General features: G+C 45.1%; 1 protein-coding gene across 6 annotated transcripts; it reads right to left on the bottom strand.

The window, feature by feature from the left end:
• Positions 1-401: 401 nt before the first annotated feature.
• On the bottom strand, positions 402-24,076 carry STAU1 (staufen double-stranded RNA binding protein 1). Of its 6 annotated transcripts, none has more exons than XM_041417816.1 (15): positions 23,946-24,076; positions 18,241-18,517; positions 17,346-17,470; positions 16,447-16,603; positions 15,411-15,549; positions 14,611-14,776; positions 10,317-10,415; positions 8,733-8,963; positions 8,042-8,185; positions 7,118-7,264; positions 6,244-6,316; positions 4,525-4,892; positions 3,663-3,785; positions 2,858-2,943; positions 402-2,186 (listed from the first exon to the last, which is right to left on the bottom strand). In XM_041417816.1, exons 2-15 carry the CDS (start codon positions 18,431-18,433, stop codon positions 2,099-2,101), a joined length of 2,139 nt encoding a protein of 712 aa, XP_041273750.1. In that variant the 5' UTR covers positions 18,434-18,517; positions 23,946-24,076; the 3' UTR covers positions 402-2,098. The 6 variants fall into 6 exon arrangements, with proteins under 6 accessions (XP_041273750.1, XP_041273752.1, XP_041273751.1 ...); XM_041417818.1 differs by having other exon boundaries at positions 4,525-4,844; positions 23,946-24,066; XM_041417817.1 differs by having other exon boundaries at positions 8,733-8,945; positions 23,946-24,066.

Genomic DNA, 24,076 nt, shown 5'->3' with positions numbered 1-24,076 from the left:
GTACTCGGGCAAAGCCCCACTTTTATCCAGAGCTCACGTCAGCTTACCCAGAATCCACACGCTGCCACGGCGTGTCCCAGCAGGAGGCTGTGACTGCAGCAGGCCTGGGAGAGGAGACACTGCTCTTACCCAAGAGGGGATCAGGGGGTTTAACAGCACTGCACAGCTCCCTGCGCCAAAGGGCTTTAATCCAGGGTCCTACAAAACACAGCATTAGCTACAAGTGACTGCTGCAGAGAGTCCCAAGAGCAGGCTCTAGTCCATCCGAGGAGAGAAGCCAAGTGCAGCAGATGAAGGCAGGGAGAAGCTGGGCCCACTGCTCTCAGTGTGCTCCCTGCTTTCCAACAGAACGGTTTAGTAAGGAGTTTCTGAGTTGGAAAAATTTGCAATACAAAGCCTCAGCCTAGCAAGTTTCTTTTAATTTTTAAATGTACAGCATTTTAGTTCTACAAATGTTAAAAAAATTAAAACCAAAAAAACCTTTACAATGTTTGGGGGTTTTTAGCTTATAATGATCACACCCAACGTGATTCAATGCAATCTGGTCTGCAGTTCCTGTGGCCCGATTGCTTTGGATGATGCAAATAAAATGGCCAAGACATTTAGCTCTGAGACAGCACCTGCAGGAATTGCCCTCTGTGGCAGAAGTTCCCGTGGGCGCTGCACACAGGTGAAGGAACTGCTCCTGCAGGTCACAGGGAAGTAAACACTGACCGTAGCTCACATGGACGAGACACCGACACGTGTCAGCCTGCGGGGCCGGGCCGGGGCCGCTGCGGGAGCCAGGCTCTGCTCTGCAGCACTGCCCCAGCACCGCGAGGCACGCCAGGCTGTGGCTCAGCTCACAAGCAAACAAGGAAACAGAGTTAAAGTCTCTACTTCGAGGAAGTCCCATCCCCTGGCTGTGCCAGGCTCCTCGCTGAAGCGAACTTTTAAGTTTCACTTTAAAGTCCAGATCGAGTTCGCATTAACACAGCTGCACTAACACTGTGGCACAAATAACAAACTGTACCCACATTACTTTGCATTTCCTTGCTGTGCCAGGTCTGCACACCCTGCACAGCACAGAACATAGAACATTCTCTATGCACTCGAGAACCACTGGAAGTTACTCCACAGCTCAACACACTGCCCAGACTAGAGCACAAGCATTACAAATCTATAAAAAAGCAGCCCCTGTGGTGGTGTACAGGAATAAACTAACCAAAAAAATTTAGTATTACCATTTATTGGTGACAAACACTACGTTTTACTTACATTCCATGGGGAGAAAAAATTCCAGCGTAAACAATGAACGGAAGCAGTACTGAACTCGCGCGGCTATCGTGCTGTACCTGGACCAATGCAAACCTCAGCGCGCACCGACCGTGCGCAAGAACACAACATCAAAAGCAACACAGTTATATATAAACATAGGTAATTTTTTTCAGCCCTACATGGAGATGTAATTAAACAGTATAAAGCACTCAAGGAAAATCAATCTGCAGTTTTATATGCACTACATTGAGATCATATCCTGTACTGTAGTGAGCTGCAAGCCACCAACGCACAGTCCCTAAAACAGCTCAGAGATCACTGAAAGTCACGTTGCATTCGAGTTCCCCTACCCCACACTCAAGAAAACTAGAAATCAACCAAAAATGATCAAACCAAATTTAAAATTCCTAAATCCATTCAACCATTGGATAATTAGGGTGGGTTTGCAAAAATATGGGGCTTTTTAAAATGGTGGGACACAGCCTGTTTCCAGTGAAACGCTGCTATTCCAATAAAACCAAAATAACCGCATACATGGATATGATCTTCCCAAGTTAGTTCACAGGTAACATGTCAGTCTCAGAAGACAAAGTTTCTAAACTGTGCTATGGTTCTAGATACAATTAAGAAACTTTTAAATGAAAAATGTATAGTGTCATTTCAATCAAAACAACATAATGAAACTAAAAATGTATCACTGTTTGAAGGAAAAGCAACAGTTATGATTTAGACACTACAGTAGGTTGTAGAGACTGTAGCACTCCAACAGTTAGGTTACATTGAGAGGAAGCATTTGATTTTCTCTGGTGCTTTCAGGTTTGGGTTCAGTCAAGAGCCTGTTTCAGGCAGTGCTGTCCAGTGTTTGTCCCAAAGGGTTTGCGCTCGCCGGTTTGAGGAGAGGGTCACTTTCCATTTCTTGTTTCACACATCTAACATGAGAAAACACCTGTTACTTAGGAGACAAAACACTATTTCCACAAATAAGTTACTTAAATTGGATACAAATAATTTGATGTGCATTCAACAATTTGTTACTATATAACTAACCCAATTTTTAATCAATTAGCACTTTGGTAATCCCACCACTGTTAATTTGAGAGCTCATTATCTCAATGAGAGGCTCAACTTTCTCTCCTCCCAAACCGAGCCAAGAGAATAATTTGCACTTCTCCATGCTTCTGCTGAAAACGAGCTTCAGCTTCAACCCCTGCACGTCCCTTTACCCGTGACACACAAGACTGCAAGAGAGAGAGAGGAGCACTTGGAACCCCAAGGCCACTGCAGAGTCACACTCCTTAGAGAGAAATGGGGCAGCTGAGCTGAGGGAGGCCAGAACTGCTGGGGCCCAGAGCTGTTCCACTGGGCTGGGGTCACCACAGGCAGCACACTTCACCCACTCACTCCTGCTCAGTGCTTTGCCTTGGACACATGGAAGCGACAGGCTTGGTCATCCAACCCTGCCTCTGGTGCTGCTGGAGGGCAAGCAGCCCCTGGCATTTCAACCTTTCTGGCAAATCAAAACCCTCACATGTTATTTGTCTAAAAACTCTCACAGGGCTAATTTCCATCAGTGCAAGGGAAGTTGGTGGGAAACACTCACACAGACATTGGTCCATTTCCTGTCCTTGGCATCTCTGTGGTTTGTTGGTCCAACTCAGACAGCAACTTTAAAATATTCAATGCAGCCTAAAGAGAAGAGAGAGCACTCAGCAATTCAGCCTCTGGACAGTTCAGTAATTTAGTGAAGCACTCACTTAAGCCAAACAAATGTTCTTATTTTGGCGATATTTTTAAAGAAGTTTTTTCAGTTCCATAGTTATGGTGGAAAATGCAAAGGTGTAGAATTTTATCTTGCTTCATTAAACAATTGGATGGTGCTATGACTGGGGATTCCCACTGCACTTGTTTCAGTCCTGGGGGAAAACTAACACACCAGGACTAGAAACAGCAAGAAGAGAGACACTAAATTAGTAACAGCTCAAACTGTGCAGAGCTTAAGACAAAGGAGAGAAAATTACACAGACCCAGTGTCCTTTTCCACCTCAGCCCAAGTATGGTTCCCAGTGAATCATCAGCCCATTCTGATACAATAAGGAAATAAGCTGAGATGCTGTTAGGTTTATACTTTCCTTTTTGTGCATTTACTGTCATGGGCTCATGCAAATACCATCAACACGAAGCATTTTGCTTTTTGTAGACCAAAACTGTGATAAAATGTTTAGTGTATTAAGCATTATTTAGACTGCATTCTGATATTATTAATCATTACTTCTGCAGCCTGTGAAATATTAGACAAAATTATCCAGGCAACTGTAGAGCATCTGATTGCTCCCAGCAGGGATATAAAACCTTGGTGTCCCCTTGGGGAAGGCCCAAGAGCAGCATTTCAGCAGGGTTCCTCATACCATGTCGTGGCAAGACTCCACGTCCTTTCCAATCCCATGACTGATCAGCGGTGGCTGAGAGGAACAGTTTATAAGAGATACAAACTCGTTCTTGTTATTTTTTGGAAAGTCCTTATATTCAACCTGAAGAAAAAAAAAGGGTTTATTTCTTTTCAGTTAACCAAGTACCAGGAGTATATCACAACTGCTACAGATTATCTGCCCATATATGACACTGAACCTTTCTTCTCATCATTCTCTCAGCCAGCAGAACCCCTCCATTTGAAGTTTAGTCTCACTTACAATGTTTTTTACTACTCACAAGAGCTTGCCAAGGCTCCTGAATTGCAAGTGGCTACTTAATGATGATTGTTACTGGAACCTTTATTCTGATCACTGCTAGCTGCATTTCAAATTTCTGTATTATGCTTTTTGATCCACTGAGCTCATCTGTCATACGAACATAGGAACTTAATGCAATTCCCATTAAAGGGAGCAAATGTGAGAAAACACAGAGCTTACAGCACATGCTAATGTATGACAGATTAGTGAAAAAACCTGATTTCACATCAGCCTAGTTCAAGTCCACAAGGTCTTCTTACATTGGGACAACTTATAGAAAATGCTTCTTTAATTTTGTTCTTCCAAGTCCTCAGAATACACTGAACCACTGAACTGGGGCTGAGAATGGTACAGAAATGCACACTTGAAAATTAAATTTAAAAATATGTAAAATTTGGTACGAGTCATGGGTAAAGCAAAACTGTTAGATGAATTTCAGCAGGCTCAGAACTCATCTCTCCCCAAGAGAATTAAAAAGCTTTGAACAAACAGAAGGCTGGACTTGGATAGCTGTGGAAGAAGTCCCAAGTGGAACACCTGCCTGGATTCCTTGGACGTTGGAAAGGTAGTCCAGCTGCTCGGAGGGCCTGGTCAGAGGCCCGTGGGGGAAGTGGCCCGAGGGGCTGCTGCTCTTCAGGATGGTCTCGGCGGTGGGAGAGGTGCCCCCGTAGAGCAGCTCCCGGGCGATCATGGCCGTCACCGTGGCCTTGGCGGGGTTGGGAGCTGCCCGACTGAACTCTTTGGTGTGGTGTCCTTGATTGGCTCCCACAGCCTGTGCAACCTCAGGGACCATGGGAAGAATTCCAGCAGGAAGCTGCTGATGGCTGAGATAAGGCATCCTAAACTCATCTTCTTTATTACCTGGGAGGAGAGAGGTGCACACTGAAGAGCTGCTGTTTGAGAGTCCTCCTGCAGGCACACACAGGCACCAAAAGTCACTTGGGAAAAAAATAATTAGTTTCAAATTACTTTTGACATGCCAACAGACTTGGTAAGCTCAGTCAGCCTTTGGAGGGTCAGAGCTTCAGCATCACCAAGACAGAGTTTTCTTACTGAATTACTGACTCAGTGCAACAGCTGCTTCTGCCAAAGGGAGCACCTTCACCTCCAGGAGGAGTTCCTCCAGGTCAGTCAAGCTCACAGACACCTCAGCTGCAACCATATTCTAGATCTATCTTTTCCTTTCGGAATTTTTCATTCCATCATTTAAACTGTAGGAGCAAATAATGAAGCCACAGAATGGCCAGTGCCACCACTAAATGATGGAAAGAAAGTGACAGTCCACAAAGTTTAAACTGTAATTGTGAGAACAAGCAGGAAGGAAAGGTAAAATGGAGCATCAGCACAAAGAGGCAAGACTATTTACAGCAAATGTCCAGCCACAGTCAACTGACAGCAATTTGCTGACATTATGGTATAAGTCAAAGAGGGATAAGAACAGCTTTTCAAGGGAACTCAGATCTATGGATGAAACAGGCACAGGTGTGCTCAAGAAAGGTGGGGAAGATAGTGCCACCAAAATAAACCAAGGAGTCATTTTTATGGCAGAACAGATTCATGAAGTTCTGCAGGACTGAGCTGTTTCAAGTCTCAGGATGAAAGCCACAATTTGTAAATGGAAGAAAACAGGGATAGCAAAATCTGAATAGGAAATCAGGAAGTTTACCTAAGGTCCTATGGATGTAGTAAAACAGTACTAAAGCTCAAGTAAATTCCAACTTACTATAATTTACATAGCCAAGTTATACTTAAACACTTAAAGTACTGAAATATGCTCCCCAGAACAGCAATCTGTGGTGACAGACAAACTTTCCATAATGATTCCTCCCACCAGATGATATCCCAGAAAGCAATGTCTGTGTACAGGGTGGCCAGGTTCGAGGTGTTCTGGCTCCAGCCTGCCACCCTGGGTGTGACCACCACAACCATTCACTGCCTGAAACAAGGGCAGGCACAGCTCCTGCTCTCAGGCATCAGAGAGCAGGCACAGCCTGAGGTGCTCTGGGCAAGGCCCTTCCCTCCCTCTCCAACTCTGCCTGAGGCTGAGCAGTTCTACTGACACCCTTTCTCCTCCTCATGCCAGGAAGAGGGCCTTGGGAGGAATAAGCTCTGTGGGGTTTGAACCAAACCTTTCCAAGGGCTGCACTTGGTTTGCAAGGCAGCAGCTGCACAGCTCTGCTCATCCCAGAGTGCTAGATGGCACTGCTGAAGGGACCTGCCACCCCCAACAGGGCCCTGCTGCTTTCACCACGTTACTCACTGGCTGAAGTCTCTTCAGAGCCCGGCTCAAAGAAGGTTACTTTTCTTCCATCACCTGGTTTCTTCACTGGGGTCTTAAAAATAAAAGGAAAAGAACTCAAACACACAATATCTCTTTAAAACTTTTTTCCTCCCAAATGTTAAAGTTTTCGAGATGCAGGAGATCTGACCAGCCAAATTTTTACAGAAAAAGTTATTATTCAAAAACATCAATAACTACATTGCTATCAAAAAAAAGAGGAAGTTCAGTGATGCTTATTCACTGAAGGCCTAAAACTTGGTATTAGGAACAGAGCTACTCAGAAGCAGATACCAGAATAAAGCCAGTTTAACTGCCATTAGTCACTGGTGCTGCTGAGGAGAGCACACCAGACACCAATGAGCACATGTGGAAAGGACAAAACCAGCCCTGGGTTTGCTGTCTGAACCCCCTGGCTGCACCTGCTGATTCACCAGCAGAACACAGGAGGCTCCTTCCCCAAGGGACCCACCAGAGAGACCTGTAACAAAGGTCTCATTGCAACTGTGGCAAGGCTGTGTAAAACTATTGCTAGCAGAGGACTATAACCTACAGGTCTGCAAGTTTCTAAGAGCAACACATTGATTATCACAGGTTCTGAGACATTTCATAAAGCATGAATACATAAATTTATGCTTCTGATGAGACTTTGATTTACCTGAAAACCCAAACGCTTAATGTATCCAAAACACTGGATATTTAACATTTTTTCAGAGAGCAGTCCCCTCAATACAATTGTTTCCTGGCTGGGGCAGAGGGAATGAACTTCCTACCCTGTCACTGCCTTGCAAAGCTGCTTCTGTGCAGCTCAGCCTTTGCTGCAGCATTAACCAGCTGCTGCTTCCTCCAGACTCACCTTCTCTTCCGTCTTTAATGCTGGTTTTGGAGGCTGAGGTTGAGGGACTTTGAAACCTAAAATTTCCAACATATTTTCAGCTGCATTGCGTTTAGCAACCTTTTTGTTCGTGCCCATTCCTTCAGCTGTGTGTACACCAACTTTCACCTGGACAGAAGAGGAAGAAAACTCAGTTCTTAAGCAGCAGTATGGGGACTCCCTTATTAGTGAGCTGTGTCTGCAGCATGCCATGAGTCACAAAATAGTTCAAGTGATCATTGCTCTGAGCAAGTTGCCATTTATTATCAATAATCATTGGCCTTCAAGCCACCTCCAGCTGTGTGCCATGGCCACAGGCACAGCCCCAGCTGTGTGCCATCACAGCCCCAGCCCCAGCTGTGTGCCATCACAGGCACAGCCCCAGCTGTGTGCCATGGTCACAGCCACACTCCCAGCTGTGTGCCATCACAGCCACAGCTGAGTGCCATCACAGCCACACTCCCAGCTGTGTGCCATCACAGCCCCAGCCCCAGCTGTGTGCCATCACCCCCCCAGCCCCAGCTGTGTGCCATCACCCCCCCAGCCCCAGCTGTGTGCCATCACCCCCCCAGCCCCAGCTGTGTGCCATCACCCCCCCAGCCCCAGCTGTGTGCCATCACCCCCCCAGCCCCAGCTGTGTGCCATCACCCCCCCAGCCCCAGCTGTGTGCCATCACCCCCCCAGCCCCAGCTGTGTGCCATCACCCCCCCAGCCCCAGCTGTGTGCCATCACCCCCCCAGCCCCAGCTGTGTGCCATCACCCCCCCAGCCCCAGCTGTGTGCCATCACCCCCCCAGCCCCAGCTGTGTGCCATCACCCCCCCAGCCCCAGCTGTGTGCCATCACCCCCCCAGCCCCAGCTGTGTGCCATCACCCCCCCAGCCCCAGCTGTGTGCCATCACACCCACCTGCATGACGAACTCCCTGCGCCTGGGCAGCCCACGTTCTGTGATGAGCATGTACTCGGGCTCCTTCTCCTTCTTGGCCTGCTGTATCTGGGCAAGTCTGCTGATGGGATTCATTCCTTGACCGTATTCTGGACTTGTTTGCAGCTACACAGAACAGTGTTTAGAAAATAAGCCAAACTTTACAAATATTTGGTTTAATAGACAGAACGCAGCATGGCCTGAATTAACCTCTAGATTTTAAAAATACTGAAATAAAGGCTGCTTAATGAAACACTGTCACAGCCAAAGAGAAATACTGAATTTATTTGGCTCCACTGTCACACTTGACCACATGTAACCTACCCTGCTAATAGCTTTACAAACCTTAATCCTGCTGCATTAGGAGGGACAAGCTTGCAGGAGAATTTGTACAAGCAAAACCCAAAGCTGTAAAGTCTGAGGCTTGAAAGTCAGAGCTTGATTTTTATGTGCTGCTCTTTCCTTTATAAGGTTTCTCTTTCATCTTGAATTTACAGGTAACTGCTATAAAGGTGGTGTCAGAACCCCATTAGAGTGGGAGCAAAATACCAGCTCATTTGTTGCACCAGAGGGCTGGTAAAGGCTGAGCAGCTGAAGAGTGTTCATAACTGACTCAGAAAAGCCTCTCTGATGATTATTTGCACAGTCAGATTTCCAATCTTTTCCCCCTTACCTTCACTATTGATTTTGTTTTCTTTTTGATTCGTGGCTTCATTTTCTCAACTGTAGGAAGGGGTGGCAATTTTTTCAGTTCTTCTAGGACTGCTATTGCAGCATTTTTCTTTGAGATCTTCTTGCTCTTTCCTTCACCTTCACCCATGAATTCTCCAACTGATACCTTGGTTACAAAACTCTTCATATGGGGAGGACCACTTTCCTTGGTCACCTGTTTCAGAGGGAAAAACTGAGTGAAAGCGTGATAAACACTTATTAAAAATGGCAGGGCACATTGTTTATAGCAAACTTCTCTCAAGAACTAAGGATAAAGAGATTTTAGATTCTCATACAATCCAAAAAGTAAAACATACTAACTCTAATAACATATTCCCACCCAACTAAGCATACATTTTTAGAAGATCAGATGCACCAAGCAGTAAACAGTATTTACAGAAGTCATTAACACATCTTATTTAATTTACTGATTTACTGCTTCAGTACAAAAATAGGACTGTTCTATTTCACCAGTGTGTACTTCCCCACAGTTAACAGCACCTCATTAAATATACCACAGTACAGCAATAAAACATTACAGAGGAAGCAGCTCTTTGGGATCTAGCATTTTAGCCCAGAAATTCTGAGTTCTGAACTCTGAAGTTCAGAAGAATTCTGAAGACATCTAAGAGACAGCTGCCCGCTACAGATTTAGGCTTTTAACTCCATTCATAACACATCACACTCCAAAATATCCATAAAGTCAAAAAGTAAGAATGAATTTTAAGAGCTTCCACCCACAATTGGTTTTGTGTGACAATGTATTTTTATCAGTGATGCTCAGGCTAATCTGCAATAATTGAAAGTTTCGTGTAAAATTTTATAGAACAGTTTCAGAAGCAATTTAGTTACACACAATTGCATTTTCTTACTACAATAATTCAGATGGTTGGCTTAAATATTACTCTGCCAGCTCAGAAAAGCAGCATGATAAATTAATATTTTAGTGAAAAAGAGACACTCCTGTGGAAGCTCCTGATTTAAGGTAACTGAAATGATCAAGAGGGGCAAAGAGGCAGCAAGCAGCCAGGCCAAGGGGAAAGGAAAGTCAGATGCACATGAGGTCACCTCATGGCAAGAAAGGAAACCTACTTGTGAGGTTCTGCACTCAGGGGTAGTCCAGATCAGTGCTTAATTAAGCAAATACTTCCATATGTGTCTTTCAGAGTGAGCTCTACTCTTTTGCCTCGACTCTGCACTCCCATGTTCTAATCATTAATGCAGGGTCGTGTTTTGGTTCTTCACTGTAATAAGCTTTTCTCAAAAAGCTCAGAAAAAAAGATTGCACAGACAACCACAGCATAGCTGTTCACTCCATGTGATCATTTCAGGGCATGAATTTGTGAACAGGTGGATTTTTCTTTTTGCTTCCCTTTACCACAAAAACTCCAAGACAATCAAGGTGACTGTCAAAGGTTAAAGTGTATTCACAACTAACGAGACACGTTAAAAGTCAGTTGTTTAGGTTATCTAAAAGAGACTCAACTTAATGTGTACCCTTAATAGTCTAATAAAAACAAATCTAGAGCTTGTAAAGTAAACATACCTCAAAATTCACAGGCAAGTTCCTTTTAAGTGCAATCTCAAAAACTTGGCTTATTTCAGATTTATTGAGATTTTCATCATCTGGTTCTTTTCCGTTAACCTAAAAGAAGCATACTCTATTTAAAATAAAGATCCTATTAAATTGAATTTTATCCATTCAACCACTTTACTGAACTCTCCAAATTTTAAATATTCTAACCTTTACTGTCATGTTACATAAACATGAGAAAAGCAGCCCATGTACTACAGAACTGAATCTTAAAAAGCTCATTAAGGTGTATGGGTAAAAGCTTTCAAACCTTCATATTTTCATGTGCTCATTACAAGAAAGAACAAATGGAATAAGGGCCAATAGGTTTAAAAATGTGTTTACAGAAAATGAAATTGAAGTGCTAAGTGCACTGATTTCCAAATGGAAGTACCTTTATGAAATACAATTTTCATATACTGATTGGACATTTGCACCAAAAGCACTAAGACAGGATCAAGTAAGAGAAAGGGCAGGAAAAACAAAGATTCTGGAGTGGGACCAATGTGAATGAGGGATGGCTGATGAGCCCTGGCACAGTCGTGTCTTTTCACATGCTCCATGTAAGTGCTTCATCTGCAGCTTTGCTTTCTCACGTCAAGAACAGCCTACCAGGAGCTTGCCCTACATCAAACACTGACCATCTCTGAGAACTCAGACCTGCTGGGACAACACTGCCAGTGAAGCTGTCCCACAGGCAGGTATCTCCAGGTGAAACTTTGACTGGGATTCCAGAGGTGTCGCTGATGCTGGCACCAACATGAGCTAAGGCATGTCAACAGCAACAGAGAAATTTCAGGTGTCCAGCAGTGACATTGGAAAGCTTATGATAAAGATGAACAGCAACAATACCACCGATTATATCATGCCACAATTGTAGCTATGCAACGAGGTAATAAAAATGATTTAAGTATCTTATTGGAGCAGCAGCAGGGGAGCTGAGCTAGAGCTTTCATGGATTAAAACTTGCTGGATGGCAGCGAGCATCCCCCATGGCTGCTACCAACAGGTTAGTTTAAAACACAAAGGATTTTTTTATCCCACCAGTTAAGACAGGCTTTTCCCACCTTAGAAAAAAAAAAACAGTTAACTAAATTAATCTCAAGTTTTCACTCCTCCCACTGTCCCATGAGACTTCACACTGTTCTCCTGGGCTGCCCCTGTCCATCAGGCTGGAGTCTGGGCCCAGCCCTGGCCCTGGTGCTGTGGCAGGGCAGGGCAGTGCCAGCCCTGGTGCCATGGCAGGGCAGGGCAGGGCAGTGCCAGCCCTGGTGCCATGGCAGGGCAGTGTGGGGCTGTCCCACAGCCCTGGTGCCATGGCAGGGCAGGGCAGTGCCAGCACTGGTGCCATGGCAGGGCAGGGCAGTGCCAGCCCTGGTGCCATGGCAGGGCAGTGTGGGGCTGTCCCACAGCCCTGGTGCCCTGGCAGGGCAGTGTGGGGCTGTCCCAGAGCCCTGCTCCCCTCCAGAGCCAGCACAGCCCCACAGCCAGCAAACAGCAGGCAAACCCGACCCAGTAGAGCCCCCAAAGTTCTCCACCATCGTCTGCCAAACCGCAGTGCCAGCTCCAAAGGACACTGGAACTCCTAAGGCCACGTGCACTCCAGCACTGCCAGGCAGGGTCTGTCCCTGCCCTCACTCACCAACACTGCCACAACTTCAATTACAAGCACTTTTCCTCTCCTTGTAATATCAGTGTTCTAGTGTTTCAAATTCCTACATTTTTCTTTGTGAAGATGACTATGACTTGTCTTTATTGGAATAAATTTTCCCACTTAATATCCTCTCAAGAGAATACAAATAAATAGAACGTAATTATCTGCTCTATTGCAGTGTATGTTCCTAATACATTCCAAGTCTGTGTGCACAGTGCAAAATGAAGGTTCTTTTCTTTAATACATTTATCTAAAAAGAGTGAATTATTAGCAAAATAATCCTTAACAGACTACAAAAATTTTACTGATTATTTTGACTCTACTTGAGTTCTGGATCAGTTTACTTTATAAATAAAAAATAATCATACACACACTCTCCCCCTTTCCCTGCACACTTCAAGGCAGATGATGCCTAAAGTTTGCTTTTGAGCTATTTTGCATGTTTGCACTGACCAAACTCTCCAAGAATTATGTGCCTCTAAATCTCAGTGAGAGCCCAAAGCATTTGCCATTCTTAGCTCTGATCACATTGTTCAAGCAAATTCCACAAGTCCTGTACTCCATTACGAGTACTTGCCCTCTTCCAGGGGCTCCTTGCAGTTCCTTCCCTCCCTCAAGACTCTGATCACATTGTTCAAGCAAATTCCACAAGTCCTGTACTCCATTACGAGGGACTTGCCCTCTTCCAGGGGCTCCCTGCACTTCCTTCCCTCCCTCAAGGCTTGTGAGCAAATGCTGGACAGGGAGGAGGTGCTGCCCAGCACTGCAGTGCCTAACCACAGCCTGAGCCTCCACATCAAGGGCATGAAGAGCAGCTGGTGTTTACCAAGTGAGCTGGCAACAAACACAGAAGCAAATTTTGAGGCAAAATTACAATTCCTGCCTGAGCACAGTGCTAGGAAGCCCAGCTGTCCATGTTTCCTAAGCTTTAAGTCAATGTTTTATCACCTCTCTTTGAATATGCCAAAAACCCATCCTGCTCCTTGCCCAGCACATCCAAGCCCAGCCACACTGAAGGTCCCTGTGAGCTCTCCCAGCAGAGCCCCCTCTCAAAGCTCCAACACCCAGCCCAGCTCTTCAGGCAGGGCTTGGTCCAGCCAAGAGCCAACATTATTACATGTTTCTTCCTGCCACTTGCTCCTAGATTTGCAGCCCGAAAAGCTGTGGGAAATGGTCATTCTTTCCCTTAAAGTCTAATAATTTTACTCAATGATTTCTTCTTAGACTCACAGAATCATTTAGGTTGGAGAATATCTTTGAGATCATTGCGCCCAACTGCTATTATGCACTGAATATTTTCTAATTTAAAAATACAAAAGTAAAATTCCATAAAAACAAAAACTTGTAAAAAATCCCCCCCAAATAATAAAAAAAATGTACAAAATTACTCCCCCTTAAGACACGTGAGTCCAAACATCAAACATTCTGACACAGAACAATATTCCAGAATCTGGGGTTCCCAGAACTGAAGGGGAGCATCCTCTCCTGCATGACAACCAGCTGGCCCCTGCCCACACTGTGCCAGCCACAGCTCAGATTTCAGGGCAGGCTCAGCCCAAGCCCCAGCATCACACTCTTTTCCCAGCAGCTTCTGTAATCCCTTGGAGCCTCCATCTTCCAGTCTGCATTCCTCCAGGAGAGCCTTCCCCCACCTAAATCACCCACCTCCACCAGTGCCTCCCCAGCCCCTGCCCTGGAGTGTCAGAGCCAGTGCTCTTGCCCAATCACCTGGGCAATGCCCACTCCCAGATCCAGCCCCGTGCCCCTTGGCTTCATGCTTCCTCAAGCCTCTTGCTCTGCCATTCCTGGTAGTTCCCAGCCATTTTTTTTCCTCAGTCTGAGACCCCTTGTTACCTTCTTGTCCAATTCTTCATTTTCCTTCATTTTTCCCAGCACCCAGCCAGACTCCATATCCCAAATCCCCAGACTGAAGTTACAGTTCTGTCTTTGCCCAAAGCAGCCAACACACATGAAGGGCTGCAGGCTCCCAGCCAGCCCAGCAGCAAAGCAACTCCTGTGCTCACAGTGAGACCTTCTGCCTCAAGCCACCCAAAAAAAAGCATGAAAAACACAACAATGGTATTGGAATGGAAAGTGCTGGGCAGCCATAAATATATGAAGGGATAAAACCTGACTTCTTATATTCCTATCAAAATGTGTGTTTGAGTCTACTACTTCCATGCATTTCCTGCTCTTCTAGAACTTCCATGGTGCTTTCCAAAATCATGTAGGAATTTGTCCTAGGAAGTAAATTCATGCCTGAGTTTTATGTTGCCCCTTTATGCACTTCTTCAGAAGTTTGTGTATGATCTGTACCTGGTAAGATATTAATTCCTATCTATGCTTCCAGTGCTCCTATCTGACAGAGGTGTACAGCATTGCTGTGGAAAAACATGACAGTAAAAAAATTAACATAACTCAATCTGGGAAAATTCTAGTTCCACAGAAATTTATGCTTTTACATAAAATTGTTTCTATTGACACAAGTAAGTCACCACTGCTACACAGAATCAGATTTCCCAACTGTCTCAACTCTCAACAAGGAAAAAATCTACAATAATATCCCAGTTTATTCTAGCAATTTATGCTTACAACACTTAGATAAATTCCCACCTCTGGTTTCTCAGGCAAAGGCTCATTCTGCAGAACTTTCAGAGCTTTAGCAGCTGCATCATGCTTAGCAGCTTGTCTTGTTCTTCCCTTCCCATGAAACTGCTGCCCTCCAATTGAAAGCTCCACTTGATAAAGTAAAGGCCCAACAGGAAATGGGTAAAAGTACCTGCAAAGAGAGAGGGGAATCAGCAAATTATTTGGCCTGCAAAGGAAACAGACACCTAAGTCAGATGTGGGTCAATCTCGTGGATATCAGTAACCACACCAGCACTGAAGCACTAGTTTTAAAAAGCCAAATTTTGATTTAGAGCCTAAAAGAATTTAGTGAGGTACCTTTGAAACAAATATTGACGTTCCTTGCTTTACAACAGGAACACATTTCTGACCAGGTACTACACCAAGACAACATAACCGCACTTGTACGGACTTGGCAAGCCAGGGAATTTTGAATTTTAAGTTCCCATGCCTAAAAAAAATTCTTTAAACTGCAACTTTAATTTAAATAGTCTCAGAAGCAGCATCAACCTGTTTTCTTCACTTTTGCCTTTACAGAGAAAGGAAATGCAAGAAACATTTACCTAATATTTAGCTATATATTTAGCTATTTGCTTAACGAAGCTGGCTATACCTGAATACTCTCAAACACTTCACCTTTCAGTGCAGCTGCCTTGCCCCACCCCAAAGCAATGAAGCACTGGAAATAAGTTACAGATACTGGGGGTGGACTCCTCCAAGAGGTGAGTGCCCCTGCAGGTCCAGCCGGGTGCAGAGGGGCAGGTGCACCCCCAGCCAACACCTACCGTGGGGGGTAGGTGCCACCTCGCATGGTGTAGCTGTAGGTGGATCTCATCCCTGTGTAAGGGTCGATGGGTTTGTACATGGGCTTCTTCCCCAGCTTCATGCAAAGTGCATTCAACTCCACTGTGGGGGTTACACTGTCTACAGAAAAAGGAACAGAAAGGGTTGTTCAGCTGTCACAAGGAACTGAGACAATTTAAACTCTTATTGCTGGCTCACAGCAGGGAAAAATGAGCTCAACTTCTGCCACATGCAGCATCTTAAATGACTGAATTCCAAACAGAACTGCTAATGGACAAAAAGAGAATAAGTCTATATGATGCACATTAAAGCGTCCCAGTACAGCTGTGACAAATCCTGTTACAAAAAAGTGAATTTGCTGGGAGCTCTTATTGGATTTGTTTTGGAGGGTTTTATCATTTTGCTTTTAATTTCTGAAGCTGCTAATTTACCTACATTTACAGTGTATCTAACAAAGTGCAGAAGAAGAATTTTCTGCAGTGAAAAAATTTCTCCAAATATACTTTTAAGTTACCAGACATGCTGCATCCCTTCTGAGTCTCTTGCTTACTGAGAACAATCTAAGGTTTCTCTGTCCTCAATGACCTAGAAGGGTTTCTGTGACTCTTCACTTTCAAATTGCAACTGGCCTTGTCAAAAGGCAGGTAAATTGCTGCTGAGGGCTAAAACATTTCTCTCAGTGCTGGTATTGTGGGCATGAAGAACTGGCTCCCAGTCTGTTCTGACTGGACAAAGAACACTCAGTAAGTGTCATTTTTTCTACCACAGGTCTCACTGGCTCAGAAATCAGCTGTAATCCAGTACAAGAGGTCTGGTGTAAAGCAATTGCCAAAACAAAATGACCTATGGAACAGATGCACAGACAAAGTAAGTACTTGCTAGCTGACAACTGCCATTGCCAAACAGGCAGAATCACAGTTTTTATTCATTCTTATACAAGTTCAATACATACCAAAAGCAGAAAGGGGTATTCTCTGTGTGTATGGTTATTTTAGATCAGTTTGTTGTGGGATGTACCTGGATTCTTGCCTTCACTGCGAGATGGACGAGCCGTAGGTTTAGGGAATTTTGTCCCTTCCAAAGCTTTGGCAGCTGCTGCATGTTGCGCTTTTTTAATACTAGTTCCTTCAGCTTCCCAGTGCTGGTCCCCAAGAGTCAGCTGCACTGTAAACACCTCAAAACCACAAACAGGTATTTCGTAAAAAGCTTCTCCAGAATTTATGCAGTTTATCAGACCCTCTTACACAAAATGAGTCTTTCAGTGATGCACAAGTTGAGAATACAGTAATCCGAGCTCTCCTTAACTCCCACGTCATCTCCAGAGTTCCATCACTTTGGACATCAACAGGATTTTCCTAATTACTGAGCTAAGAATTTCACAACAATTGTAGCTGGCAAATATCCTGCATGAGATCTGACAGGTTAAAAACTCAGAGCAGCGTGGGGAGAGGTGACAGCCCCAGGAGAGCTGCTGTGCCCATGTCACTGAGCAGCAGACTGGAAACTCGCCCTTCTCTGTGACACGTAACTCCACTCTTGCTCCAATCCTCTAAAAGGTTTATTAAAGATATTTTGCAGCAGTTTGAAAAAGTTAAGTTCACAATGTACCATCTGTGGGCTTCTACATGCCCACAGATCAATGAAACACAATTGAACAGATGTTCTGAATGCTATTCCAACACTTTTTGTAAATGTTAACTCCTTCACACCTCGAAGCTCATGTGACATTTTTGGAACTCAACTTTTTGCTTCCCAGGTAGCAGCCTCACACTTCCCCACCACCGAGGCTGTGGGGGGCCTCCCTTTCCATTACTCTGGATTATCTAGCACCAAAATCACACACATTGTGATTTCTTCCCAGTCCTGAAGGTGCAGGAGAGGAGCAGCAGCAGTAAGGAACTGGGATGAACACTTACCTTAGAATGAGCTGGACCCTGCTCACTCAGAAGCTTATACTCAGGCTGAATCTTGTTGAAACGGGCTAATTCATTCACAAGACACATGGGGGTTTTCTCTTTGGGGTTTGCCATGTTTGAAGGAGCTGAAAGGTTACATAAGATCCAATAAATGAACTGGTAACTGTGAACTTTTCTATAAATTTTAATTAGAAAAAGAAATCTCAATGGCTTAGCATCTAGTTGTCTGCAGTGCTGGAACAGACAGCTTTGCTCACTGGCCAAACTGTAACAATCTTTTGAACTTTGGGTTTTCCAAGCAATGCTCATGCCTAAAAAGCACCATCATTAAATTCAAGGTTCTAATGCAAGCCAGAAGAATGAAGTTGGAAGACTCCTGCAAACAGCTCACATCTCATCTAGTACATGTCAAGGAACAAATCTCCCAAGTATTCCTCATTATTGTTGCTTTGAATAATTTCAAAAACTCAGTTAATTTCATTTCCCTTCTCCTATTTTTCCCCTATTAGCTATTTTTTATCACCCTTTATTTTTTCAGTTGCATTTTGATAGCATAATATATTTATCATTAAACTGGTCATAAAAGAACTAAAGATAACAGAACTAAACAAACTATTTCAAACAACACTTTTTCATATTTAAAACAAGCTACCGGTAGAACATTTCAAAAATTTAATGCAATACAATTAAAAATGTTCTTTACTATTACAAACATATCAATTAGTTGCTGGAACTTTATGTAAAAGTATGCTTCTACCTGTCCCCAACAGATTTCATTCCACAGGGAGCTACTGCAGTTGGATAAATATTACTTTTAAATTACATGTAGGTGCAAGACATCAGGAATATATCATGACAAACGATAAGCATTAAAAATACTGACCCTCTATCTTACCTGCAGCTGCATTGGTGGATGTAACTGAAGCAGAGGGCAAAGCAGAGTTCTGGATAGGCCTGCCTGCATTTTCAGAGGGCAAAGAACTGGTAGTAGAAGGAATACTCAAAGGCTGTGAAAGAGATGGGTTTTTATTCAGTATTTGGCTCCCTGCAAGGGCAGCAGAAGGGTTCTGAATCTGAACTTGAGACATGTTCACTTCCAACCAGAGCAGATGACTGCAGGCAAACAGCTTTGAACGCAGACCAACTCCACTTCTGGAAGCCGAATTGCTGACCTAAAATGCGAAGATGAAAAACAGATTATACTGAATATTTAGCATTCTCCAACAACCCACTGAAGCAATTCCTCCAGCGGCGCAGGGGGAGCAGAGCTCAGCCCAGCACCACGGTGCCTGCTCTGCCCAGTCCCTCACCCACACCCAGCCTGCACAGCAGCTCCACCGGGTTCCACACTTCCTTCGTTCACAGAAGAGTAGCACAGAAGCTTTATTTATGCTCATTCATTACTGCCCATCTCTTTTCCCCACGACTGAATCCACTCAGGAAGCAAATCCTGTTACTTACACCCAGAGCCACTGGTTACACACTGAACAGAGAGCAACTTCCACGGACAAATTACATTTCACGCATCCTACCATTTGAAATTAAACTTTTTCACTTAGAGGGCAAGAAATAAATACAGCCTTTACAAAAAAACTATTTAGAGAATACATCCTTTATTATTATCTGAGTTTTCCCCCAGGATCATCAAGAATGCCAAGCTGCTTATGAGGGGAAAAGGCAGGAAATGCTGGAGTGGCTCTGGCTGGGAAAAGCAAAGGTGAAAGAGTTCATGAACTGTATCAGCTACATGTGTTCTGAAGGTTACTTTGATTTAGGTCAGGGCATGTCTCAGGCACAGCTCAAGCAGCAATTCAGAGTCACTTGGCCCTGCAGCTCTGTAAACGAGGGTAGGAAGTGCTCCTGGGCACCTGTGGCTGTTTTACACCCCGTGCAGGACGTGCCCCAGCCCGTGCACTCACAGATCTCCCTGGGCTGACAAATTAGCATTAGACTTCTCTTACACATGGATGCAAAATTATCTCCATGTTCAGCCAGTGGAACCTAAATAGACACAAACAGGTCAGCTGTCCATATCCACTTACAAGCCACATATCAATTTATTTATTAGAAATCCATTTTACAGCCAAGTAAATCCATTTTACACACCAAGGCACTCACACATGCACACACACACCAGTCACCTACGGGTCTGATCAGGGCAGCAAACAAAGGTTTATTCTTTCCTAACTCATAGGTGAAAAGGAGAAATCACTGCTCCAGCTACCAGCAGAGGGCAATTAGCAGGAACACAACCCCACTAGTGCTCTGTGAGCTTCACATTCTGAACCTGTGAATGGATTTCCAAATGTGAGAGGAGCAGCAATGAGTCAGAGGGAACCTTTTAGCTAGTTACTGACAAAACAAGCCAAAGAGGAGAACCAACATTAATACATTCACGGACAGAAAGATTTCATTATCCATTAAATAAGAGGTAAGAAACTACTGGGAAACAACAGATACATCACCAAATTTACCATCTGGAGTCTTTTTACTCCAGAAAAAAAAAAAAAATCATAAACATGCCAGACTTATCATACTACCACCTGGATAACTTTGTTTTTACTAGAGAGCAAAAATAGTTCAGGTCTCATTAGTCCAGGAGACACATGCAGATTATACTCAAAACAAATCCTATATTTGACTGAATTTGCAGCAGTGACACACGGGGTGCATTGTAACTCTGAGAGTGGCATTCAAGGAGGTCTCATTAGTCCAGGAGACACATGCAGATTATACTCAAAACAAATCCTATATTTGACTGAATTTGCAGCAGTGACACACGGTTGTAACTCTGAGAGTGGCATTCAAGAATCTCTCCAAAGGACATTAAGAAATTGTAAGACAAAGAAGAAAAGTATTTAGAATAAGACTCCAGGGTAAAAACTTTACAATCACTAAGTTTCTTTCCCAAGAACATCACTAGAATCACTGAAAATTTTCAGATATAACACAACAATAGTAATTGCCTGGCAAAGACTACACCAAGTCTTGCAGATGAAGAAATGCAATGAAATCTTGCAAGCAGAAAAGCAAACATTCCTTTCCTGCTGAAGTGCAATGTCTTTCTAAGGAACTGAAGTTCCAGTTTTCAGTCACCCTTTTGAAGAGGACAACACCAAAAGTTGTTATTTTGATGTCAGAAACATCAGGATGCTTGAGATCATGCTGGAAAGGAAGCTTGATATTGCTGAAGCTTGATCATGACCCTTCCATTACCACTGACAAAGTGCCCAACACAGCTGCTTTTCCAAGCAGAATTTCCAGCCTGATCCAAGAATCTTCCTTGCTCTTTCCCCAACCCCAAGTGATGTTTCTCACCCAAGCAGTGGAACCTCACAATAGTGCTCTTTGCAGAATTACAAGGATCACTTGCCAATTTTCCTTCTGTAGTGAGGTTTCCAGTTCTTCCCTAGTGAAGCTCTTCTTCCTAAGAGCCCTAGAGATCAGCTCCCAAAATTAGACTCAGACCTTCATTCACAAAGCCAAACCAAAAGCAAGCCACAAACTGAGAAACCCTGGTAGTTATTAAAATGATATAAATTCTACCTTTTGGCTACATTTCCAATCTAGTGATTTCACTCACAAATAGGCTAAAACCATTTCAGAACAAAATCATTTCAGTGCTGCATATGAAACCTGTCGCTGCACGGACTGCTCTAAATGGAAATCAAAACCTATTTTATTCTGCTTACAAATATAGCACAAAGTGTTTAATCCTTCTTTTCCATGCCTAAGCCAACTGCATGCAGATGCCAGCAACATCATTCCCAGCCACAAAATGGGGGAGAGCCCAATCTTGGTCAGGGTTAGAAGAGGACAGAGCTCTTGAATTTACTTCAGACAGGCATTCCAAACTGTCAGGCTGACTCCCAGGACTGTGAGCAGCTCTCCTGGTGAACCAAGGAGGGTCAGAGCCTGAACCAGGCTGGCATCACACCCAGTGCTGCCCAACAGCACAGTGAAGAGGGAACACAAGAGGATCACAGTCAGCTCAACTCCTCTTCCACAGGGTTTTCTGGAGGCTAAACTAACCTCTGAAAAACAAGGAAATGCATCATATTTGCAGGCAGGGTCAAGACCAAGTTGCATAAAGACAACAGACTTTTCTCTCCCAGCCACTCCTGGTAGCCCTGCCAAGAATGAACCGCTGCAGCTCAGCAGAGCAGGCCCAAGGGGCTGTGCAGGCACTGCCCGCTGGTCAGCGTGGCACAGACACCACTGATGGGCACCAGCAGAGTGGAGGAGAGTCACAGCCAGCAGCACTGCCTAGCACGAGCTGGCGCTGCCAGGCTGCTTCAGAGCCCTCCCCACGCCGAGGGGCAGCAGGGAGAGCCAGCCCCAGCCAGGTCTGCAGCAGCCCTGCTCTGCACCAGACACTGAGCCCCCCGCTGCACCCACCTGGGGACCAGGCTCCAGCCACAGGCAGAGCACAAAAAGCCCAAAACATTCCCTTCAGAAAACGGCTGAAGGATCTGAACTTGTGTGTTCTGAACAGGAGAGGGCTGGCTGGGGTCTGAGACCCAGCAGCTCACGGACCCGAAAGGATTTTGGAGTGGCAAAGAACCATCTGTTCTTTCCGGTTAAAGTGACAGAACGAGAGGCAACGGGCTTAAAAAGCACCAAGAAAGGGTTCCTGGCAGTGTCCCTGAGGCACCCTGCTCTGGGGGCAGAGGGCTCCCCTGGCAGGGCACTGCCAGGCCGGGGGCACCCTGCTCTGCCAGGCTGCACCCCAGGCTGCTCACACTGCAGCCCAGGGACACAAGGGCCTGGCTGCTGCCACACAGCTCCTCACAGCCCTGCAGGTCTGACCCGCTCCCTGTGCCCCACCTGGGCACTCTGCTCCCCCACACCTGGCAGGGCAGCCTGGGAGCAGCACAAACACCAGGCACAACATCAACTACCCCGAGGCACAAAAATAAACATCCACAAACTCCAGCAGGTTTGTTCAGATGCTGTTACCTAAAACACCTTGGAAAAACCCACATTAGGGGCAGCTTTGTAACACACAGCATAAAACTCTCAAGCTGCTGCAACAGTGTGTAACAGCATCTATTTACAACTGGAAAGTCTCACTATAAATTGATAAACAACGACTAAATTTCACAGAATTAAGGCTATCTGCACAAAATGTAAAATACTAATTGAACAATGTTTTCTTCTTAGATAAATCTTCTGCAACATTTCTGAAACACAGGGTCCTTCCCAAAAGTAACACTGTAGAAAAAGAGGCTGCTCTTTTTGGTAAGGGCACAAACCCTAAATGTTATGCAAAGTAGTCTGGGAACCAAGGTATGGATTATTAATGAGAAGAAAAGCTAAAATTTGAAAGTAAAAGCTCAATGAACTACCAAACATACACATAAACAGACAGTTCCAAACAAAGCAAATTGATAAGCCAGGCAGTGATGTGATGAATAAACACTCATTGATACTTCTAGCTCAACCACTGCTGGGACAGAACAGTGCACGGATTTTGGCATCTCCCTGCAGTGGAACAGGTCACAGAAGCCAGGGACACTGCTGAGCCAACATGCCCAGACCTCCTGCACTGCCCTGGGGCATCTGCAGCACCTCCAGTGAAATGACCAGCCCTGGCAAGGAGCCTGGCCTCAGGAGCCAGGAAAAGGGCTTTGGGAACCTTCATCTGTCTCCAAAACAAAGCTGCTGCTCTTCAGGAAGACCTGAACGGCACAAAGCAATTTCCAGTTCTGCTCTGACTTTGTACAGTCATATCACTTCAAATTTATTTCAACCTATGAATAATTTTGCCACAAAACACATTTTGACTGACTGGTACTGATAGTGCAAAAATGATTCATGATGTTATGAGAAACTCTGAACAGAGGGGCTGCTTAAAATAACGACATAAAAAGGAATTGTTTCTTGCATGCATCTTTTTAGAACAGTTTGGAAATAAGTTTGTGACACAACTTCAGAAAATAGAAAATATAGTAACAAATTCAGCCCCTGGGCTTTTTACATTCTCGTCAAGATGTGACAGACCCTGAGTGAATCTGTAAAAGTCAGAACACACATCTGTTGCATGTATGAAATAATCAACAGACAAACCAGAAATCACTTTATTACACTGCAGCCACAGCTGCACAATCAGAACTCAAATTCTCACGTCCACTAGCATTAAAAAAAAAACAAACCCAAAACATTGCCTCCAGTTTGAGCAAGGGACCTGTGCAGCACACTAGCACGTTCTAGTTAGAAAAAAGAAGATTTTACAAAGATACCTCTGCAAAAGCAGACCACAGACTGCGTTCAGCTATTGTGGTTCAGTGCCATGTGTGCACACGCACACGCAGCCCTGACTGACATGCGAGGGACGCTGCTCCCGGCTTTCCCTAACCCCGCTGCAAGGGCAGCCCCGCGAGCGCGGCAGGCGGGGCAGCGTCCGTGCCGGGCGGGGCAGGCCGGGGCTCGGCGAGCCCCGAACGGGACTTGTTGCTTCACATCCCGGGAAAAACGAGCGCCCTGCTCAGGCGGCAGGGAGGCGATGCTGGGGCAGCGCCGGTGGGAGCGGGGCCGCGGCCGGGCTGTCGGTCGGGCCGTGCCAGGAGCGGCGGGCCCGGGCCGCCCGCGCCCCCTCACCTGCGCTGGGCTCGGCTCCGGGCCGGGGCGGGCGGGGGTCGCTCAGTCCATGGGCCGGGCGGGACCGGCGGGGCGGCACAGGGCAAACACCAAAGAGAATGAGCGGGGCGGCGCGGCCCGCCGGAACTGAC

The sequence above is a fragment of the Onychostruthus taczanowskii genome, unplaced genomic scaffold (assembly GCF_017590055.1).
Source record: "Onychostruthus taczanowskii isolate IOZ18803 unplaced genomic scaffold, ASM1759005v1 scaffold57, whole genome shotgun sequence".
In the NCBI taxonomy this organism is placed as follows: Eukaryota; Metazoa; Chordata; class Aves; order Passeriformes; family Passeridae; genus Onychostruthus; species Onychostruthus taczanowskii.
Note: the sequence above shows the minus strand (reverse complement) of the source record. Positions and strands in the feature narration are given on the sequence as shown.